This window comes from Crocuta crocuta, unplaced genomic scaffold, assembly GCF_008692635.1.
Source record: "Crocuta crocuta isolate KB4526 unplaced genomic scaffold, BGI_CrCroc_1.0 scaffold237, whole genome shotgun sequence".
Taxonomy (NCBI): Eukaryota; Metazoa; Chordata; class Mammalia; order Carnivora; family Hyaenidae; genus Crocuta; species Crocuta crocuta.
The window spans coordinates 1,812,510-1,834,738 of NW_027531914.1; the positions used below are offsets into that span (position 1 = coordinate 1,812,510).

General features: G+C 39.0%; 1 protein-coding gene across 1 annotated transcript; it reads right to left on the reverse strand.

Annotated features, from left to right (window-relative positions):
* Positions 1–605: 605 nt before the first annotated feature.
* Positions 606–21,103, reverse strand: PLAC8 (placenta associated 8). Its single transcript, XM_077774755.1, has 5 exons — positions 21,028–21,103; positions 12,629–12,770; positions 10,126–10,250; positions 3,828–3,946; positions 606–880 (listed from the first exon to the last, which is right to left on the reverse strand). The coding sequence occupies exons 2-4, from the start codon at positions 12,738–12,740 to the stop codon at positions 3,842–3,844; spliced, it is 342 nt and encodes a 113-aa protein (XP_077630881.1). The 5' UTR covers positions 12,741–12,770; positions 21,028–21,103; the 3' UTR covers positions 606–880; positions 3,828–3,841.
* Between the last annotated feature and the right edge of the window lie 1,126 nt (positions 21,104–22,229).

A 22,229-nucleotide genomic window follows, 5' to 3' on the forward strand; every position in this document is an offset into this window, starting at 1 on the left:
GCCTTTACATTTCATCTCTCTGAAATGTCACAACAAACCTGTACAGTAGTTTTGCCTCCCCTTCCCCTACCCCAACAAATGAAATGGATTCAAGGGTAGGAGGAAAACCAAAGGAAAGTGGGAAAGTGAGATTTTCATCAGGACAACACGTTGCATGTGGAGCATAGAGAGTAATAAATGTGAAAAAAATTGCCCCACACATTTATCATCAACATTTAGTCAAAATGTTCATACTGAATTTGATCACTGAAGTTTTGTTACTTGTCCTGATACTTCATATTCAAAAGAGAAAGAAAATCAACACAACGAAACCATCAGCCATGTGACCAGGAAGCAGGGCACAGTGTGTTGTTACCTTGTCAGCATTAATAATACTTATTTGGGAACATGATAAGGAACAAAAGTATTAGTTAAATGTATTATAAGTGTCTTAGAATAGCTATCCATAGTCTTTTATTCTGTCTCAACGTTCTTAGATGAAAGAGAACTGAGTTGCTGTGGACCAAAATCTCCTGCCGAGAAACCAACCTACCAGAACAAAAGAGGAGATTGAGCCTTAAAATTAACTAATGACATAAAGACATTGACAGCAAAAAAGCATAGAGTATCTTGTTAGTAAAATCTTTTATTTTGTTTATATATGAAATGTAACACAAAATCCATAAGCCAGAAAATTTAATAATATGAAAGCAAAGAGAAACTAAGCCGAACCATTTAGCAAAACTAAGCAAAAACATTCATTTAAAATCAATCATAATCCCCTTCTTTTACCCCATTGATTGTGATTAAGCATATCTGTCATGTTTCATTTGCAAAAGGCAGAGGGTTCAAACTGAAGAAGTGTCTGCTGATTTTAGTTGCTTCAAAAAAAGCTTTTCACCTGTAAAGGACACACAAAGAATAGAGTTGAGTTTTCTCAATCTACTTTTTAATTTCAATAAACTTTAAATTTTAGAATCATTTTAGATTTACAGAAATGTTGCACAGATAGTACAAAGAGCTCTTACATACCCCGCACCAGTTTCCCTACCAGTTAACATCTTGCTAAGGTAGGTTTGTTACAACTAAGGAACCAGTGTTGATACATAATATTATTAATCAAAGCATATACCTTAGTTAGATTTCTCAAATTTTACCGAATGTCTTTTTTTCTGTTCCAGGATCCCATCTAGGACAGCACATTACATTCAGTTGTCATGTTTCCATACCTGCCTCTAAACTGTGATTGTTTCTCGGCTTTCTTTCTTTGTGACGACCTTGACAATTTTGGCAAGTACTGGTCAGGTATCTTGCAGAAAACCTATGCGTCCGTTTGGATCTGGCCCATGTTTTTCTCTTGGTTGGACTGGAGTTACGGGGTTTTGAGAGAAGACCACAAAGGTAGAGCGCAATTCTCATCACATCATTTCAAGGGGACACGCTATCACCATGACTCATCACTGATGAGGTTCTCTTTGTTCACTTGGCTGCAATAGTTTTGTCAGGTTTCTCCACTATAAGCCTACTCTTTTCTCCCCCTTTTCATACTGTTCTTTGAAGAAAAGTTACTGTGCAAACCCATTCTTAAGAGGTAGGAGTTACACTCCGTTGCCTTGAGGGAGGAGCACATACATACATTGTTTGGAATTCTTCCATACTCCTGAAAGATTCGTCTGTTCTCCCCCACATGTTTATTTATTTGTTTGTCGGTTTAATCATGTATTTATAGAACTATGGACTCAATAGATATTTTATCCTGGCTATAATCTGTCCATTTATAATCTAATACTACTTTACTTTGTTGCCTCAATTGTTTCAGTGTTCACAATTGGGGGCTTTTTCAGTTGTTTTTATGCCTCCTTGTTTTTACCTGTTTTTGCGTGTGTGTGTTTATTTCTTTATTTTGAGAGCGGGGGGGGTGGGGGGGCAGAGAGAGAATTCCAAGCAGGCTCTGCACTGACCTGGGGCTTGGGGCTTGATCTCACAAATCATGAGATCATAACCTGAGCCGAAATCAAGAGTCAGCGGGACACTTAATCAACTGAGCCACCCAGGCACCCCTAGTGGGTGGTATAGTTTAACTCTTGCTAGTCTAGATTTCAGCATCATACCTTGTCATTTCCCTATACCTCCCACCCACACCTTTATTGTAAGTAGTTTTCATCAAATCCTTGTATTATTACAATGTGAATGCTATCTATTTCCTATTGTGACCTTGATATTCACTTTCACTTTAGAGTAAAAAACCATTCCTTTCAAGAAATGCCTTTCTTTCTTTCTTTCTTTCAAGAGGGAGAGAAAATCCCAAGCAGGCCCCGTTCTGTCAGCATGGAGCCCAACATAGAGGCTAGAATCCACGAACCATGACATCATGATCTGAGCTGAAACCAAGAGTCAGTTGCTCAACCTGAGACATCCAGGTGCCCCCCTTCATTTACACATCTCATAGAATATGATTTTTTCTTCCTCTGACCTTAAAATATCACTTGGTCTAAAGTCCTTAGTCAAACCTGTCATTTTATTTAAAAGCTATTTAATCCTCTCTTTAGAGTATAAAGTCTCAAAGACAAGAGGACCAGCTTATTGATTTTTGTTCCCCACATCACCTAGCAGCATCCTGCATAGTACTAGGTACTTGATACATCATTATCTGCTAAATAAATGATATTTTTAAATATATTCTCCATGAGTTCTATTTGTTAACCTATGCAGAGTTCTCATTCACTTGAAAAAGAAAGTGGCATATTACAAAGAATGGGAAAATTAATGTTTTTCCCAATACTCAAAATAAATTCTATAGAAGACTGACAAAATCATGTTTATTTCTACTTTACTACATCCTCAATAGCTAATTCTGAAAATCCTGGAAAAATTAGTTGGAAACGAGTTGACTGATTTTTACAAAGTTCAGATTCTGTATAGCATTTCCAAATATTCTATGTTCTATATCCACCACTTTCAGAGTTCACTTTTTCCAATAGGATTTTCCTGCTTGAACTTACCTCATTATTGATAGATGCCTTATGCTGCAATCAGTTCAAATATTACAAAACATGTAATTTTTCATTTGTTCTACTACTTTATTTATCAATTTCTTTGGTCAATTTGTCTAAGTAGGGGGCATATTTTCTACTTCTTTTGTATCTCACCATACTCTGTTATTTTAGAAGTGGTAAGTGCTTCATTAATGGATCAAAAGAATTCTGAGAAGTCTAGAAAATTCACCATCCCTTTATTTACTAAAATATGATTTCAAAATATAAATCTATTGTTATAGGCTCTTGTGCCCCCAGCAAAATTCATTTGTTAAAACCCGAACCCCCAGTGTGATGGTATTAGGAGGTAAACCCTCTGGGAAGTTATTAGGTTTAAATAAGGTCATGAAGGTGAGGCCCCCACAATGGAATTACTATCTGCATAAGAAGAGAGACCAGAGCTTGATCTCTTTTCGGGATTGGAAGACACAGTGAGAAGATGGCCACCTATAAGCTAGGAAGAGAGCCCCCACAGGAACTGAATTGGCCCACACCTTGATCTTGGACTTCCCACCCTTCAGAACTGTGAGAAATAAATTCTTGTGTAAACCACTCGCTCTATGCTATATTGTTATGGTGGCCCAAGTAAACTAATACAGCTATTTTCTTCATAACAAAAAACCAAAACCAATCCTTATAGGAAAATAACATTAGAAAGACTTAAAGAATTATTATTATTGAATCATTACTCAAATTAATGCTAATTAACAAATCCCTTAGTTATATATTATACATATAATTGTCACATTTACAATTAATTATATTGCAATTATATAATAGTTGTTTTTTAAAAAGACAATTTCTGGGACCTACCATTAATTTTTTTTTTAGAAAGTACGCATGGCTCTTCTTCTATTGATGTCCCTCTTGATTTGGCAAAGAGAACACTGAGGACAGCAAAGGGTCACCATATAGTCGTCACAAATGGATCCCTGTTGAAAATATAAAAGAAATTGAAATTTAAAATCCATCTATTAGGAAATTAAGACTTCAGGATTTTCAAGACACTTTGAAGAGAAGCAGAAAGAATTGATCCTCGGAATTCAGAGTTTGGATGGATACATTTTGGAAAATGTTAATTGATTTTTCCAAATAACTCCTCTTTTTATGACATCAAATGTTTTCCTATACTTCGTAATATTAAAAATAGGAGATATCAATCAACCAAATTGTCAGTATGAAGGAAAAACAAAGAGTTCAGAAAGTAAACTCTCAAAATTCTTTCCTCCCACACCCCATCGCTGTCTCAAGAGGCTACTATGATACCGCCATCACAATGAGGGAGGAGACGTAGAAAGAGGGAGATGTGGGATATCAGAAACAGTAGCCTAACAAGAAAGAAGCTAATAAAATCTCCAGGCTCGTGGTGAAGGAGATCCCAGGGTGAGAGCTAAGAACTCTAAGAAATAAAGAGCAACTAGTTCGAAGGGTAGTATCAGCAGGGAGTGATGTCTTCAAGAAGATAATAATGATAGAACGTCTGATATGTTGAATGTGTTGTTAAGAGATTTAGAAAACTGGGAAAGATTAGTTTTGGGGTTAAAGTAAGTGAAAAACTACTCATGGGTAAATGAAAAAAACTACTAATGAAAATGCCAAGAATTATTAAGAGCAGAAAAAACAAAGTTTAATAGGAAAGGCAATCATAGTTCACTACATGACTCCACTCTGAAGACCTAACAGAAGTCTCATAATGTAAGTACCAAATATAGATTTAACCCAAATTACATACAATGATATTGGAAGGAGTGGGGTAGGGAAAAGGTGCACGTTTGTAGTGGAGAAGGAGAAGAAAATGGAACTAAATTCTCATTTTTCAGAGTGGGAGGTCTGTAGACAATGCCCCAAACTGAAAACTCAAAAAGTAGCAATGCAGTCTATGATTTGGAGATACAAAGGGAAACACTCACAGAGTTCTGGGAGTGAGGCAGTAGGGGAGAGTTTGTGGACCCCTATTTTTCTTAAAATGTTGGATAATCTGGGGCATCTGTTTGGCTCAACCTGTTAAGCATCCGACTCTTGATTTCAGCTCAGGTCGTGATCTCGTTCATGAGATAGAGCCCCGAGTTGGGCTCTGCACTGATGGCATGGAGCCTGTCTGGGATTTTCTCTCCCTTGCCCTCTTCCCCTCCCCCTCAAAATAAATAAATAAACTTAAGAAAAATTGGATAATCTAAAAACCTATGTGCTTGCAGAGCTTTGGTAAATAAATTAAACCTATACTAGAAAACAGGAACAGGGTTATTTAGTGGGCCAGAAATTTTGAGTAAGTTTTTGGAAATAGGAATCAGATGGGATTACACTGATGGAGAAAGTAAAACAGAAGTAGGGAACCTGAAACCTAACAGGGTCACAGGCAGGGCATTTGATAAACCTGGAAATTCAGGAGGAAGAACAGTCTGGGGAATGGAAGACATGAAGTTAACTAAAGCCTGCCTGTACATTGGGGCGGGTCCAGCACCACTAGTTATGGCTTTGCTGCAGGGTACAGCATGTAGATAAATTTAACAGAGGACTCTGAGTTGGGCTTTAGGTGCCTANTTCCTAAGACGACACAGACACACTTAAAGAAAGAATGAAAGGTAAAGACATGTTAGCACAGCAGAGAAATCTAAATTGCTCTCACCCATGGGATAGCCAAATTGTTTTATATTTGGTATTCACTGAATTTTTTTTTTTAGTTCTTTTCTTCCTTTTGCTGCATAGGTCTTTCATGGTTTCTTTTCTTCCTTTTAGATGTCCCACTAATTTTTATCCAATTAGTGATTTCCCTTAATTTTTTTACTCAAACTTAAAATTATATTTATCTTGAGGTTCATCCAGGTTTTTGTGTGTATCAATAATTCATTCCTTTTTGTTACTGAGTAGTATTCCATTATATGGATATATCACGCTTTGCTTTTCCATTCACTCGCAAGGGGATATTTGGATTGTTTTTAGTTTAGGGCTGTTAAAAGCAAAACTGCTCTGAACACTTGATACAAGTCTTGGTATGGATGTAAATTTCCTTGGGTAAATATCCAGGAGTAGAATGACTGGGTCAAATGGCAGGTGTGTCTAACTTTTTAAGAAAATACCTTTTACATCCCAGCCAGCAGTGCGTGTAAGTTTCAGTTCCTCCAAATCTGGCAATACTTGCTGTGGTTTGGTCTGATTAATATTAGTCATTACCATGGTTGTGTAATGGTATCTCATTGTGGTTTTCATGTATGTTTCTCTAATGACTAATGATGTTGAACATCTTTTTATGCGCTTCTTTGTCATCCAAATGTTTTCTTTTTCCATTAATTTTATTTAAAAAAAATTTTTTTAATGTTTTATTTATTTCTAGGAGAGAGAGAGAGAGAGACAGCATGAGCAGGGGAGGGTCAGAGAGAGAGGGAATCACAGACTCTGAAACAGGCTCCAGGCTCTGAGCTGGCAGTCAGCGCAGAGCCCGACGCGGGGCTCGAACCCACGAACCGCGAGATCATGACCTAAGCGAAAGTCGAACGCTTAACCAACTAAGCCACCCAGGCGCCCCCATTAACTTTATTTTTATTGTGTTAAGAACACTTTTCATGAGATCTATCCTTTTAATAAATTTTAAGTGTACATAACACAACAACTTGGATGGACCTCAAAATAATCCTATTAAGTAAAAGAAGCTAGATAAAAGTGTACAGACTGTATAGTTCTATTATATAAAACTGCAGAAAATGCAAATTATAGTGACAGAAAGCATTGGTGGTTAGTTGGGGAAGAGGAGAGGAGAAAGAGGAAAGATTACAAATGGGTATAAGTAAACCTTCGGAGGTGATGAATATCACTGCCTTGATTGTGAGGATGGTTTCATGGGTCTATATCATGAGTATATAAACTTATCAAATTATGCACTTTACATATATGCAGCTTATTATAAGTCAATTATATATCAATAAAGTTTTTTAATGGAATAATTATATTTAGCTATCAATGCCATACAAAATAAAGTCTTTAGAATGCTTTATTCTTCCTCTTCCATCCAATCTTCCAAATTTTTGTTAAAACCAAATAAAATTTACTTTCAGACTGTTATTTTTTTTAAATGTTTATTTATTTTTGAGAGAGAGAGAGTGTGTGTGTGAGCAAAGGGGAGAGAGAGAGGGAGACACAGAATCTGAAGCAGGCATCAGGCTCTGACCTGTCAGCACAGAGCCCCATGTGGGGCTTGAACTCAGGAACAGTGAGATCAGGACCTGAGCCAAAGTTGGACACTTAACCAACTGAGACACCCAGGCACCCCACTTTCAGACTGTTACTAGTTTTTCAGACTCCCGAAGAGTCTTTAGAAAAGTTGATTATGCAAACTCACCACCCAAAAAACAAATAAGCCAGTGATGAAATGGGCAAAAGACATGAATAGACACTTTTCCAAAGAAGACATTTAGATGGCTAACAGACACATGAAAAAATGCTCAACAGCACTCATCATCAGAGAAATACAAACCAAAACCACAATATGATACCACCTCACACCCATCAAAATGACTAAAATTAACAACTCAGGCAATGACAGATGTTGACAAGGATGTAGAGAAAGAAGAGTCCTTTTACACTAAAGGTAGAAATGAAAACTGGTGCAGTCACTCTGGAAAACAGTATGGAGGTTTGTCAAAAAATTAAGAATAAAACGACCTAGAACCCAACAATTGCACTCCTAGGTATTTATCCAAAGGATACAGGTGTGCTGTTTCAAAGGGGCACATGCACCCCAATGTTTATAGCAGCACTATTGACAATAGGCAAAGTATGGAAAGAGCCCAAATGTCCATCGACTGATGAATGGATAAAGATGCAGTATACATATATACAATGGACTATTACTTGGCAATTAAAAAAAAAGAATGAAATCTTGCCATTCGCAACAATGTGGATGGAACTAGAGTGTATTATGCTAAGCAAAATTAGTCAGAGAAGGACATGACTTCATTCATATGTGGAATTTAAGATACAAAACAGATGAACATAGGGGAAGGGAAGCAAAAATAATATAAAAACAAGGAGAGGGCAAAACATAAGAGACTCTTAAATTGGAGAACAAACTGATGGTTGGTGAAGCGGTGTGGGTGGGTGAATGGCTAAAGGGGCAAGAGGCATTGAGGAAGACACCTGATGGGATGAGCACTGGGTATGATATGTAGGGGATGAATCATTGGATTCTACTCCTGAAATCATTATTGCACTATATGCTAACTAACTTGGATGTATATTTTTTAAAAATTTAAAAAAAAAGAAAATTTGATTATGGACTAAGCCTTTAAAAAACTAGTAACTTTCATGTTAAACAATATAGCATAATTAAATAAAAAGCACTCACAAATCAATAAGAAAAAGCAAAAAACCCAATAAAACAATGAACAAAAGATATGTACAGATAATTTACAGAAGCAATGCAAAAGGATGAAGAAGTTTTAAAAATTTGCTTGATCTTAATTAATAAAACGTAAACATCAATGAACTAACATTTTGCCTCTCCAATGGGCAAAATGAAAAAAATTATCCAATATTGGGCACACATATAATGTTAATGGATTTTAAGTTAATACAATTTTTTGGAGAGGAATTTGACAGTTTCAAATTTTGAATGTGCATATACTGTAATCTATCAATCTAATTTTGGACACTATTACACAAAAATACCAGTGCCTATACAGAAGCATAATGTTAAAAAGCATAAATAGTTAAATGTATTAACTATTTAATCTGAAATATTACTTAGCCTTTCATCAGTAGGGAAGTGATTAAGTAAATTACCTATATGGTGGAATATTATGAACACATTAAAAAGGATCTGTATTACAGATATAAAGGAGGTCTACCAACTATTAAGTGGAAAAAAAACAGGTTACAGTATATGACCCCATTTTAAAAGATAAAAACAAATCAGAATAAAACAGTCCCTCACTCCCTAAAGCCCATATGTCCACATCCATAGCTAGAGCTACATCTAATCTATATTTGTATGCCTTACAGGCATAAAAAAAAAAAGCTAAAAGAGAGTGCACACCAAATTATTAACAGAGTTTATCACTGGGTAGTGGAAGCGTGTGTAAAGGGGTTAGATGTTCACTTTTTACTTCATGTAGTTTTGTGTTTGAATCTGTCATAAAATTATGTATAAAGCATATATTATTTTTGTAATAAAAAACTAACAAATGCTTTTCAGTTAACAAATAAACTAATTTCAATGGAATAAAATAAGTTACTAAAGCATTCTATTCATTTGTTCCCTGTGATGGTTAATTTAATGTATCAACTTGGCTAGTCATCCACCCATATATTCTAGATGTTTCTGTGAAGATTTTTTAGATGAGAGTCACATTTAAACCAGTAGATTTTGAGTAAAGCAGATTATCCTCTGTAATGTGGCTAGGCGTCCTCCAATCAGTTGAAGGCCTCAGGAGGGAAAGANTGCCCACAGGTTGCCTTCAGACTCAAACTGCAACTTTCCCCAGCCTGCCAGCCTCCTCTGCTTTTTGGACTTGCCAACCCTCAAAATCCTATGAACCGATTCCTTAAAATCTCTCTCTCTGTATATGTATCTAGATTTCTCTATGTCTATATCATCTATATCTCCTTTTGGAAAGCCCTGACCAACACATTCTCCTAGTACATAAAGTCTAGCTTGTGGTATAGTGGAATGTGCATGCGTGGCATGTTACAGCTGAATATTGACAACTTCTACTAGGGTGCATATCTTTGGGTGAGTTCCTCTACCTCTTAAAACTTTTAAGTCCTTGTCTATGAAATGTGGCCCTACTCACTTTACGGGGATGGTGTTAAGCATTCAGTGAGGTAACACATGTAACATACCTGGGGCTTGGTTGGTTCTGAATAATCCCCTTCCATTGAATGATATCCATTACAAATGAGAGCTGCCTATGTTCTAGGGTCTTTAACAGAAACCTAGAAGGAGGTCACATAACTAAAGGATCTGTTGCCACAGCAACTGAATACAAGGCTGCACATGCCAGGAAACACCTACCGATCAAATTCAGGTGAGGGACACCATCAAATGGCTTCCAAGTTTAGAGCAATTATTTTGGAGGCGGGTGCATATGCGAATGACACAGTGTTGTAAGAGACTCACAGGAATGCCATATCGGGTCCGGTAGAGAGTCCTCATTGCGACACTTGTTCCACACAGACAGCATTCATTCATGTCAGCTGCAACTTGACACGCGAGACACACGAAACAAAATGTGCCACAGAGACCTGGACATATGGAAGCAGAGGAATAGGTTACTCCACTCCGTTCCCACCGCGTTTGAAAGTTAGTTTGCTTTCACGAATAGCAGCCCCAATCATGACTGCCATCCATCCAGTAGGGCTGGATGGGATGGGTATAAAGCTGAAGGATGAGGCAGGTTGGGGACTGCATGATGAAGTGTGAGTGCTCGGAATTGGTTATGAAAGTTATGAGGAACCACTGAAATATTTTAAGAAGGAAGAATGATTTGGTCAGGGTTGCAATTAAGAAATCCTGCTATGAAGCAATTAAGCTTATATTAGAACTTGTAATTCACTTTTTTGAGGGACAATACTAGGGGCTGGAAGATTAAAATATTCATCTCTAGAGTGTTTTAGAAATGCAGTCTTAGTGGGGCGCCTGGGTGGCTTAGTTGGTTAAGCGTCCGACTTTCGCTTAGGTCATGATCTTGCGGTTCGTGGGTTCGAGCCCTGCGTCGGGCTCTGTGCTGACTGCCAGCTCAGAGCCTGGAGCCTGTTTCAGAGTCTGTGACTCCCTCTCTCTCTGACCCTCCCCTGCTCACGCTGTCTCTCTCTCTCTCTCTCCTAGAAATAAATAAAACATTAAAAAAAATTAAAAGAAAAAAAAGAAATGTAGTCTTAGTATTACTATGATTTGCAGATGCTGAACTAGTCTTGAGATGTGTAAGTCATCACCCCAGATCATTCACTAAGACAATGAGAGAGAATAAACAAACCCATTGTTCCATTTTCTAGGTAAGTTTTCTCTCTTCGCTTTTTAAATTTTTTTAATGTTTATGTTTATTTTTGAAACACAGAGAGAGAGAGCTTGGGCGGGGGAAATGGGCAAAGAGAGAGGGAGACAGGCTCCAAGCTGTCAACACAGAGCCTGATGTGGGGCTCGAACTCACCAGCTGTGAGACCATGACCTGAGCCAAAATTGGACGCGCAACTGACTGAGCCACCCAGACACCCCTCTCTCTGTGTTTTTTAAAGTACAGTTGACCCCTGGATGATGCAGAGGTTTGGGGGCCCCAACCCCTTGCACAGTCAAAAATCTGTGTGTAACTAAAAAATTATTTTTGATGTCTATTTATTTTTGAAAAAGAGAGAAAGAGACAGAGCATGAGAAGGGGAGGGATAAAGAGAGAGGGAGACACATAATCTAAAACAGTCTCCAGGCTCTGAGCTGTCCATACAGAGCCTGACTCAGGATTTAAACTCAGGAACAGTGAAATCAGGACCTGAGCTGGAGACAGACACGTCATCGACTGAGCCACCCAGGTGCCCCTGTGTGTAACTTTTGAATCCCCCCAAACTTAACTACTAATAGCCTACTACTAACAGGAAGCCTTACTCATAACATAAACAGTTGATTAACACGTATTTTATATGTTATATGTATTACACATTATATTCTTACACTAAGGTTAGCTAGAGAAAAGCAAATGTTCAGGAAAGCATGGGAAGAGAAAATGCTGTGAATGTACTGTCCTGCACAGAAACCTGCATAGACGTGAGCCATGTCTCACGTCTCACAACATGGGGTTGAGCAGTTCAACCCTAGGTTGTTCAGGGGTCAACTTGATTCCAAATTTCAATTTCATTGGTAAGTTAAAGTTTAATGTATTTTCTTTCCTGATCTCAGAACATTCTGTAGACTTGAGGCAGGCAAATAAACCCCAGAGCAAATGTTTTTGTAGGCAGGTTGGTTTGTTTCTTTGTTGGTATTGAGAACTAAGCTTCTTGACATCTGACATCCCCATCCCACCCCCAAATTTACGCCTCCTCAACTTTACTTAGAGAGGTCTCACAAAAAGAAAACAAAGCAGAGTCACAGATTCTTTTCTGATGAGAAGCTGACTGCCTTTAGAATTCTGTATTCTCGGATATATAAAAAAATCTAAATGTAGAAATTAAAATGATCCTTTCCTGAGTCCACGTCAAAATCATGGATGAGTAGTACCCCTGTGTACCGCACAATGTAACTATAAAGTAATGAGTTTACGTATAATAAAAACAGTCCTTTTTCTTTCTTTTTTTTAATCAAGTTAAACTGGAAATGTCTCTTTTAAATTAATGTGTGGTCCATTTATAATCATCAGACCAGACCCACTCATTGTGAGAATCATCAGCTTTGTTACTGTTATCTTAACTCCAGAACTAATTTTAGAAGTAAGACTATTGTTTCACATGCTGGAGAAAAATTAACTTATAATCAGCACAAGCTTTTTTTCTTAACTTACCATTCATTGCCTGACATGCCAGGTGCCCTGTAATGGGCCAGGAACCTTCACTACACAATAAGGGAGGGATGAGGGAAGGCTTTGACCTTTGGTCATTCACCCCCAATGGCAATTATGGGGGCATTTCCTAGCACTTACAGACTCCGCAGTCGCTGAAGCAATCACACATGCCTGTCTGCCAGTTGGAGTTTTGGGGTACAGGACCACATCCAGGCTGAGTCACGATGACCACTGGTGACTGGGCTTGCATTTTCGATGCAAGGTCTTAAATGGCAGTGGTCTGAAAAGGAAAAAGTTGGTGTAAGTAGAGTCAGCTTTGCTCATGGGAACCTGTTTTGATGCATTCTACTTCAAAGGCAAGTGTGACAATTTAGATGAAGTTGCTTGCTGACATTTTTGATTGATTGTTTGAAAGGTTTTTTTTATGTTTTATTTTTACTTGAGAGAGAGAGAGAAAGAAAGAGAGAGCGAGAGAAGGAGACAGGATCTGAAGGGGGCTCTGTGCTGACAGCAGAGAGCCTGATGTGGGGCTTGAACTTCTGAACCGTGAGATCATGCCCTGAGCTGAAGTGAGAAGCCAAACCAACTCAGCCACCCACGCACATAATAAAGTTTTTATTTAAATTCTAGTTAGTTAACATACAGGGTAATATTGGTTTCAGGTACAGAATTTAATGATTTATCGCTTACATCTAACACCAGTGCTCCTCACAACAAATGCCCACCTTAACACCCATCACCCACTTAACCCAGCCCCCCGCCCACCTCCCTCCATCCTTGCTGATCTTTGAAGAACATAATTTCTATCCCTGCTCCCCAGAGGAGGGAGGCCCCTGGAGGAAGGAATTCCCCGAACTGGCCAAATGAACAATCGCTTCTCTTGGAGTAAGGGAGCAAAACAGGGTTATTGGTATTGGTTTTACACAGCTATCTAGTATCCACGCAAGATGGGAACCAATGACCAACTTGTACTAGTTGTCAGAAGTAGTGAATTGCAGAATACAGTAGGCTTCTTTAAAGTTGCACCGTCATCCTAAGCTTTTGTGTACACACATCCTTCCCCTCTTCTTCCTTTTATATGTTCCCTTTTCTTTTGGATTTATTTCTGATTAGCAGTTGTAAAGAAAAACCTCCCCTATTTTCTGGCTACCCACAGAAGAGGTCACTTCTACTCACCAAATGTGTGGTATTTTTATCCCACACCAAGCAATTCTGCAATAGCAGCTCGAGTGTCCTACAGTCCAACTCAATTCTGACACAGTCTACAGGAGATAGCCTCAGATCCCACAGAGTAAGGACTCATTTAACAAGTCACTTACCAGAAAAAAAAAAAAAAAAGAATGAGGATAATCTCTATAAACTCACGTAGAATGATTTCCTGGATATACTGTTAAGTGAAAAAAGCAACATACAAGAGTATCTGTTGTATGACATCCTTTATGTAAGAAATAAAGGAAGGAATGTATATAGAAAACATACATATACAATAAGAATTACAGAAGGAATAAACCAGAAATGAATAAGTTTGTTATGTTCAGAGTAAATAGGGTAAAACGAATGGGAGAATGGAAACAGAATGGTAGGGGTGAGGTGATACCAGTCATCACGAGGAAGTCACCAACTAGCTAAGGTGAGCCTACTGGAAGACAAAGGGGAGTCGAGACAGGAGAGATACGGCTAGAGTCCACTACCAGGGGAAGAGTCCCCTCTTTTTTTTTTTTTTAATGTTTATTTATTTGTTTTTGAGAGGTGGGGGGGGGGGACAGAGGGAGACAGAGAATCCCAAGCATGCTTCGTGCTGTCAGCATAGAGCCTGACATAGGGCTTGAACTCGAGAGTCATGAGACTGTGACCTGAGCCCAAGCCAGACATTTAACCGACTGAAGCCACCCAGGTGCCCCTGTATTATAATTAATATTAAAACCACACTGAAAGGAGTAGGGAAGAAAAGGTTAACCATAACAACCTTGGAAATCAGTGTTTTGACTATGTAATGTAAGGCTAAAGACAAAAAGAACAAATATTTATACCCTGGTTATTAAACTTGTTTTTCATAAGAGTATGGGTTAGCAGTTCTGAAATTTCTTTATATATATCCATGCTGGGCTTGAGTAAATAAATATATTGTAGATAATAAGCCTGAGTAATCAAAATTAATATTACCAGTAATGGGACATATTGACATCATGTATTTGCTTAATATCATGTACTGAAGGATACAACATCATTTCTGTGTTGTTTTACCAAAAATACATATTCAAAATCCACTCATGATAAAGTATCAGACAAACACAAGGGGAAGGATATTCTACAATATATCTGGCCAGTCCTCTTTAGAAGTGTCAACACTGTGAAAAACAGATGGAAGGGGACTAAGGAGATAGGGTGACCAAATACATTTTGGGATCTTGAATTGAATCCTGGAACAGAAAAGGGACTGTCAATACTCTTCAACCAGAGATCATGAAGAACACAAGTCTAGTTGAACAATTTGGGTTTATTACTTATAGCAAGGGGGAAGGCACACCATGGGGACTATAGGGTGTCTGAGTATCAAGGTATTAGAAAACACTTTTCAGTTGGGTAACCTTGGAAAAGGATCAAGGAAATGGAGGTGATCCAGAAAGGGGAATACAATTCTATGAGTGGGTATATTAATAAATCTTCTCTACAGGGAGCACTGACCTAGTGCAAGGATACCTCTGCAATTGGTAAAACAGAAGCAGTCATTCATATTAGCCAGGAAAGGGAAACATTGGTATGTTGTGGCTTGGATAATGCTTAAAGTTCAAGTATGTGTTCTAATATGATTATGGAATGCTAGTGTTTTTATCTTGATCCATGATGGTCACAGACTAGCCTTATCTGATAGTGATGCTCTGTGAAATTGTTTATGTGTAAGAGGAAAACATCAAGACCTTGTATGAGATGACAGGGATGGACCTTGAGGGTGTTAATGCTAAGTGAGATAAGTCAGACAGAGAAACATAAATACTGTATGATCTCCCTTATATGTGGAATCTAAAACCAACCAACCAAGGGCACTTGGGCAGCTCAGTGTGGAGCTTGTTTGTGATTCTCTCTCTCTGCACCCCCCCCCATTTTGAAGACTCGCTTCAAAGTATTTCCCAAACACTTTGTGTGAGGGTTCCAATTATTGCACATCCTGGTCAACATTTGTTATTGTCTGTCTTTCTGTGTGCTATTTTTGCAACATTTTTCATAAATCTAAAATTATTTAAAGAAAAAGACAAAACAAAACATAAAAAAGAGTCTGGGAAGAGGGGAGCCCTATAGGATTTACAGTGAAAAAAATAGAAAAATAGCCTGTTACAAATGCTGTAAAAAATATATTCCTAAATTCAAGTAATACATAATGTAACTATAGCCATTATAAAATTTTTGAATTTCCCTCCCTTATTCTTAGGAACTATTCTAAAGAATTTCTCTTTAGCGGGTGTGGATGACGGTGGGTGGCTCAGTCGGGTAAGCGTTGCACTTCGACTCAGGTCATGATCTCACGATTTGTGGGTTTGAGCCCCGCTCTGGGCTCTGTGCTGACAGCCAGCTCAGAGCCTGGAGTCTGTTTCAGATTCTGTGTCTCCCTCTCTCTCTGACCCTCCCCTGTTCATGCTGTCTTTCTCTCTCTCAGAAATAAATAAAACATTGTTTAAAATTTTTTAAAAAGAATTTCTCTTTTTTTGTATAAAATACCATTAAACTGCATGCAGGATAGTTGAAGCTTATTTTAAATTTATTAGGTTTGTCCTTTAATAAAGATATATTAAAGTGGTTTTTGGTTTTGAGTTTTGCTTTATAAAAAAATACCGTAACGGCCTTTTACTGCTGTTTGGCAATAAAGGACGATTGTGGATGTCAAAGAAAACAATGCAAAGGAATGTTGTAGTAAGTAAACACAAAACCACTGGGGGCTGATCATGGGGGCGGGGTGTTATTTGCCATTGTCTATGTGGGAAGGAGTCTTCTATCCTGAAGTGATGGAATTTAGTGAACCATCTGGCTGTGCTTGGCCTCCCTTCGCAGGAGGTTAAGGAGGCTGAGAGCAGGTCGGTGTCAGGCTGAACCAAGCTGTCAAACCCTCCCTGCCCGTCAGCAGCCCCTGTTTTGCCTTTTAGGGTAAATAGCCCATCTGGCCCCAGTTGCGGTCCAAAGGCGACGTGACATCCCCTGATGCTGGGGTAGGCTGGCTTCAGCTCTGCTGCGCGGAGTGTGGGGTGGGCTTCTCATCTGGTCTGTCCCCTTGCCACCAAGGATGGTGAGTGCGAGCTGCAGTATTCCTGCCCCCGCGGAAGGTGTTTTCCAACAGGTACCCACATTCAGCCTTGTGCTATCTTTGATTATGTGCTGGGCTCTCTCCCCTGCCTGTGCCTGCGAATTCTCCAGGGCAACATGCAACCGGCCCAAGGGTTGGGTCGGCGGCAGTGAGGGGGCCGACTGCTCCAGGCATCTGCCCCTCGAGGTCGTGGGAAGGGTCCGCGAGGCTGGGAGCCGCTGGTCTCTCCAGCTGGATGCGCGGCACGCACTGAACAAAGGGCGCGCGGCGGTCAGATTGAGCCTGGAGGGGACAGCGGCTGGGCCTTCGCGCAGCCTCAGGACCCGCGGTCCAGGGCGAGGGACCCGGGGAGCTGGGACAGGTCCTCGCCCCNGCTTTCACTAGCTGGTGTCGGCTGTTCAGCTTACTTCTGATAGGGAAGTAAGAGAAAGAAACTAACACGCCTCGCTGATTTTAACGCCTATTAGGTGGGTTCTAGATTCTAATACCGGTGCACTTGCCCAGTTTTTATCTTAATAGGCAGCAACCGCAGTTTTCTGAACAAATTCCTTCTGTCGATCTCATGAGAAAGCAAGTAAAGAAATTTTCTTTCCTTTCCGTTGCTCACCCTTTTCACAATAATTAGCTTGGCTTTGGGGAAAGTAAGCCTCCAGTGTGGTATGGAAACCCAGTAAAGGCAGGGAAATCTGTGCGCTGTTTTTGCTGATGTACTTCAAAAGTTTAGAATGGGCCTGGCACACAGGAGGTGCCCGTTAACATTCCCGCTACCACGTTCTCTTAACCCCCATCTTGCCGAGGCAATGCGTGATGCCGGTTGGAGATGGTGTACATCAGACCCTGGCTAGTGCCCACTGAAGCAATGGCTCTTCCTCACAGGACCCAGTTTTCCTCTATATCCCAAACTCCAGTACTAAAATGGTAGAAGGGGGTGATAGGTTCCTACATTTGGGGAAGAAGACACATTGCAGGGAATACTTTAAAAATGGCATATTGCTTTTTGCATTGCAACAATCAACTCTTAGGAAAAACATGAGAGGCTATACCACGAAGTGTGTCTGGTTATCTCTGGGTGCTTGACTGATAGATTTTTGTTTTACTTTTATCTTTATAAATTCATGTATTGTCTGCATAACTACAATGAACATTCATTCATTCATTCACAAAGAAGTCCTGGGGAACTTTTAAAAGAACTGTTTATTTATTCATTTAGAGAGAGATTGAGATAGAGCGTGAACAGGTGGCTGGCAGTAGAGAGAGAAGGAGACAGAGAATCCCAAGCAGGCTCTGCAGTCCAGATCCTGACATGGGGCTCGAACCCACAAACCATGAAATCATGACCTGAGTTGAAATCAAGAGTTGGAAGCTTAACTGACTGGGCCATCCAGGCACCCTCACTTATTTCTCTTATAACCAACAATTTGGAAACAAAAAACAAACACAATCACTTTTTAAAAATTGTAAAGGGATCACGCTGATTATGCTAGAGCCATTTGTATTTTTTTTTCCTTAGTGCCTAGCCAATACCTGGCACAAAACTGGCATTCAATAAATATCAGGTGAGTGAATGAATATTTCTACAATCTCTCTCAGAGGAAAAACATGTTCATGTAACTTGCTTATTCTTTTAAGAACTCTGCACTGTGATTTTTTTTTTAAATATTTTTATTTATTTCTAGGAGAGAGAGAGAGACAGCGTGAGCAGGGGAGGGTCAGAGAGAGAGGGAGTCACAGACTGAAACAGGCTCCAGGCTCTGAGCTGGCAGTCAGCACAGAGCCCGACGCGGGGCTCGAACCCACGAACCGCGAGATCATGACCTAAGCGAAAGCCGGACGCTTAACCGACTAAGCCACCCAGGCGCCCCTCTGCACTGTGATTTTAATATAGTAACAGTAATCTGAAGGTTGCAGAGTTGAAACTTGTCTGCAATTATAGAATTGCCCTTCCCTTACCTGTCTTCACTCAATATATTCTTTTTTTTAAATTTTTTTTAACGTTTTGTTGATTTCTGAGAAAGAGAGACAGCATGAGCAGGGGAGGGTCAGAGAAAGAGGGAGACATAGAATCTGAAACAGGCTCCAGGCTCTGAGCTAGCTGTCAGCACAGAGCCCTACGGGGGGCTTGAACCCACGAACAGTGAGATCATGACCTGAGCCAAAGTCGGCAGCCCAACCGACTGAGCCACCCAGGTGCCCCTTCACTCAGTATATTCTATATGTGTTTATGAATTCAAATGGGCTGCTATTAGCCCTTTTAGCAGCATGAGATCTGAACATTTTCAAAGTACCTTTGAAGTCCAATCGGTATATTCATTCTGTCGCAAGTAGCTTCATCCAAAATGTCCCTATGCTGACTGCCGCTTAATTTATAAAAAATCGACTTTCTCAGTTTAGTGGCCAAAACAGTCTTCAGCACATCAGTTTTTGTCTTTCACTACTTTTGGCTTCCTCTTTTAAATATGGGAAATTGTGGGTACCCAGGTGCTTCCGTGGACTTTAGCGCAATTAACTGAGCCCCAAGAGATTTCTCATGTTATTTAAAGAAGTTCATTTCTGATGAAGGTCACCTTACAGGAGTGGGGAAGGCTGTTCTATCCAGCCCAGCCCAGAAGAGCAGTGCTAGAAGGAACCTATGTTGCAGATATTCATCTGATCAATAAATCAATGTTCAAAAGGGTTTTATAATCTCTCACATGGAAACTCTCTCAAGGAAACACCATCCTTGATGGTTATAAAACTGAGAGGAGAAAGGAAACACACTCTTACACAGGTCTGTGGCTCAAAGATGATTTCAAAATTCTAGAGAACTGTAAGTTGCAATGAAATCTAAAACAGTAACAAATGCAAAGCCTCCCCAGAGGCTACAAATCTCTTTTGCTTCAGCCTTAAGTATCCAATAGTTTTTAATCCTAGCATTCAAGATCAGAGATCAACAGTATTTGGAGATAGGGGAGGTGGTGGTGATAACAAGACAACTTTCCTGAAATCTCTCTACTGCCAGTAACCTTGCTAAGAATTTCTGGGACCTTATCTACAACAAGCCTGTCTCCCAAGTTCAGTGGTTCTCAATGCTTACTGTGCATAAACACCACTTGGAGAGCTTGTTTACCAGGAAGAGTGCTGGGCATTAGCCTCAAAAAATTGTTATTCAGTGTAATATATTACATTAATTATATTAATATTAGTCAATCCAGGTACTAAATACATTACTTAGATTTTCTTCTTCTTTCTAGTGTTTACTGATGTTAAAATTTGATTTTTAATTTTTTTAAAGATTTAATTTTTAATTTTTATTTAATTTATTTTTTAAATTTACATCGAAGTTAGTGAGCATAAAGTGCAACAATGATTTTAGGAGTAGATTCCTTAATGCCCCGTTACCCATTTAGCCCATCCCCCCTCCCACAACCCCTCCAGCAACCCTCTGTGTGTTCTCCATATTTAAGTCTCTTATGTTTTGTCCCCCTCCCTGTTTTTATATTATTTTTGTTTCCCTTCCCTTATGTTCATTTAAGATTTTATTTTTAACTAATCCCTGCCCCTAACGTGGAGCTTAAACTCACAACTCCGAAATCAAGAGTTGCATACTCCACCGACTGAGCCAGCCAGGCACCCTGATTTTTTCACTTCAGTTGAAACATTTTCATTTCATAATCTCTCATCTCATTAGCTATCAAATGTAAGACAAGAAGGGTAACATCTCTAAACATATAAGTTTAATTTTGAAGGATTCTAGTCTGTTTTCTTACTTTCATGTTGAAAATTCAGAGATTCTCATGTTTCATTAGCTAAATCCATTTAGCTAAAAATCCATTAGCTAAAAAATCCCATTTCCCATTTCTAGTATTTTAAATGGATAGATCAAGTAAAATATTTGCAAAGCACAAAGAAATTAGACCAGCACAAGTAAACATGCATATGTATTAATACAAAGAATGAAATTAATGATCAGGTTAGTAAGCACAATATCTAGTATATGTTTTTTGTTGAAAACGGCAGTTGTTGAGGATGCAAGGCTAACTTACACTACTCTGAAAAGCATGGCATCTAACGCAAGCTTGGCACATACTTGTTGAATTTGACTACATTTAAACCAATTAGATAAGAAAACACTGGCCTTTCAGCTGAACCTCAAAATACAGTATATTAGAAATAAAAATAAGAAAATTGAGTAGGTAAAAAACCTACCCCCTCTGCCAGTGCTAAGATAAGCTTTTAAAGAATTGTTTGATTTTAAAGTACTTACAGTGAAGAAATAAGTTCCGAGCAGGAAGTGTCTTGTAGCGTGGGAGAGAACCTCACTAGAGGAGAAAGGTATATGAAGACAGAGAAGTAAATGTGCAACACATAGTTCAAACAACTGATTCAGAGGTTTTTATTGGCCAGTGTAATTCTAGCAGCAAGGTGTGTTCAAGCTACCTTGAAACTGAAAATACTTCTTGCCCCATAATGTGTGCTCCTTCTCCTGGGTTGTGTTAAGGGAAAAGATTTGATTTATTATATAATTTGATTGCTTTTACATGCCTGGGAGAGCTTACCAATTTTTAAAATTTACTTCCTTTAGTGCAACAAATAACTACGGTTTAGCATAGATCTATTGCCATATTTATATTGGGAGAAAACAGAACATCTGGAATTCTATACATAATCTGACATTTCTCTTTCTTTCTTTCTGCTTCTTTGGACTTCTTTTGTTTTCTCTAGCATTGATGAAATGCTTACTATGTGTTAGGAACTGTTCTAAACACTCTGCATGTTTTAATTTATTGAATTCTGCCCTCAATTCTGTAAGGTAGGAATGACTACTACCTCCATTTGACTGACAAGGAAACTGAGTCACAGCAATGTTAAATGGCTAGTAGGTGGCAGCTAGGATTTGGCTGAAACGGACTCTAACCTGTGGATGCTGGTGTTTTCACGACAAACTCTCTCACATTCTCACCATATAGTCTGACATTAGCCCTGCTCTTGTGAGAAATATTTGCTATTTCAAACAACCTCACAGTGGGTGAGAAGGAAGCTGATTTCCCTCAGTTCTGAAAGGTTTAGGTTACGAATCAGAAATCAAACACTATGAACAAATATTTGTGAAGGGAGAAACACATGTGTAAAAAAATGGCATAAAGAACCTGAACTTGATGTAGTAAGAAGAGCCATAGTTTATAGGTGAGCCGACATGGGATAAAATCCTAGTCATGCAATGTGTAGCTATGTGGCCTCTGAAACTCAACTCAAAGACGTGAGCCTTGGTTTCCTCACCTCTAAAATTAGAGAAGTCAGGCTTACCTACCAGTCATTAAGGAGTCATTGGTAATATGTGGCCCATTTTAGTGTTCAGTATATGTAAGCTGATACCACTGAAAAATGCTTGAGATACCAACTATAATCTGATACAGTGCTTTTTTTCCCTCAGTGACGACATGCAGTCTTGACAAAGTTTTGCAAAAT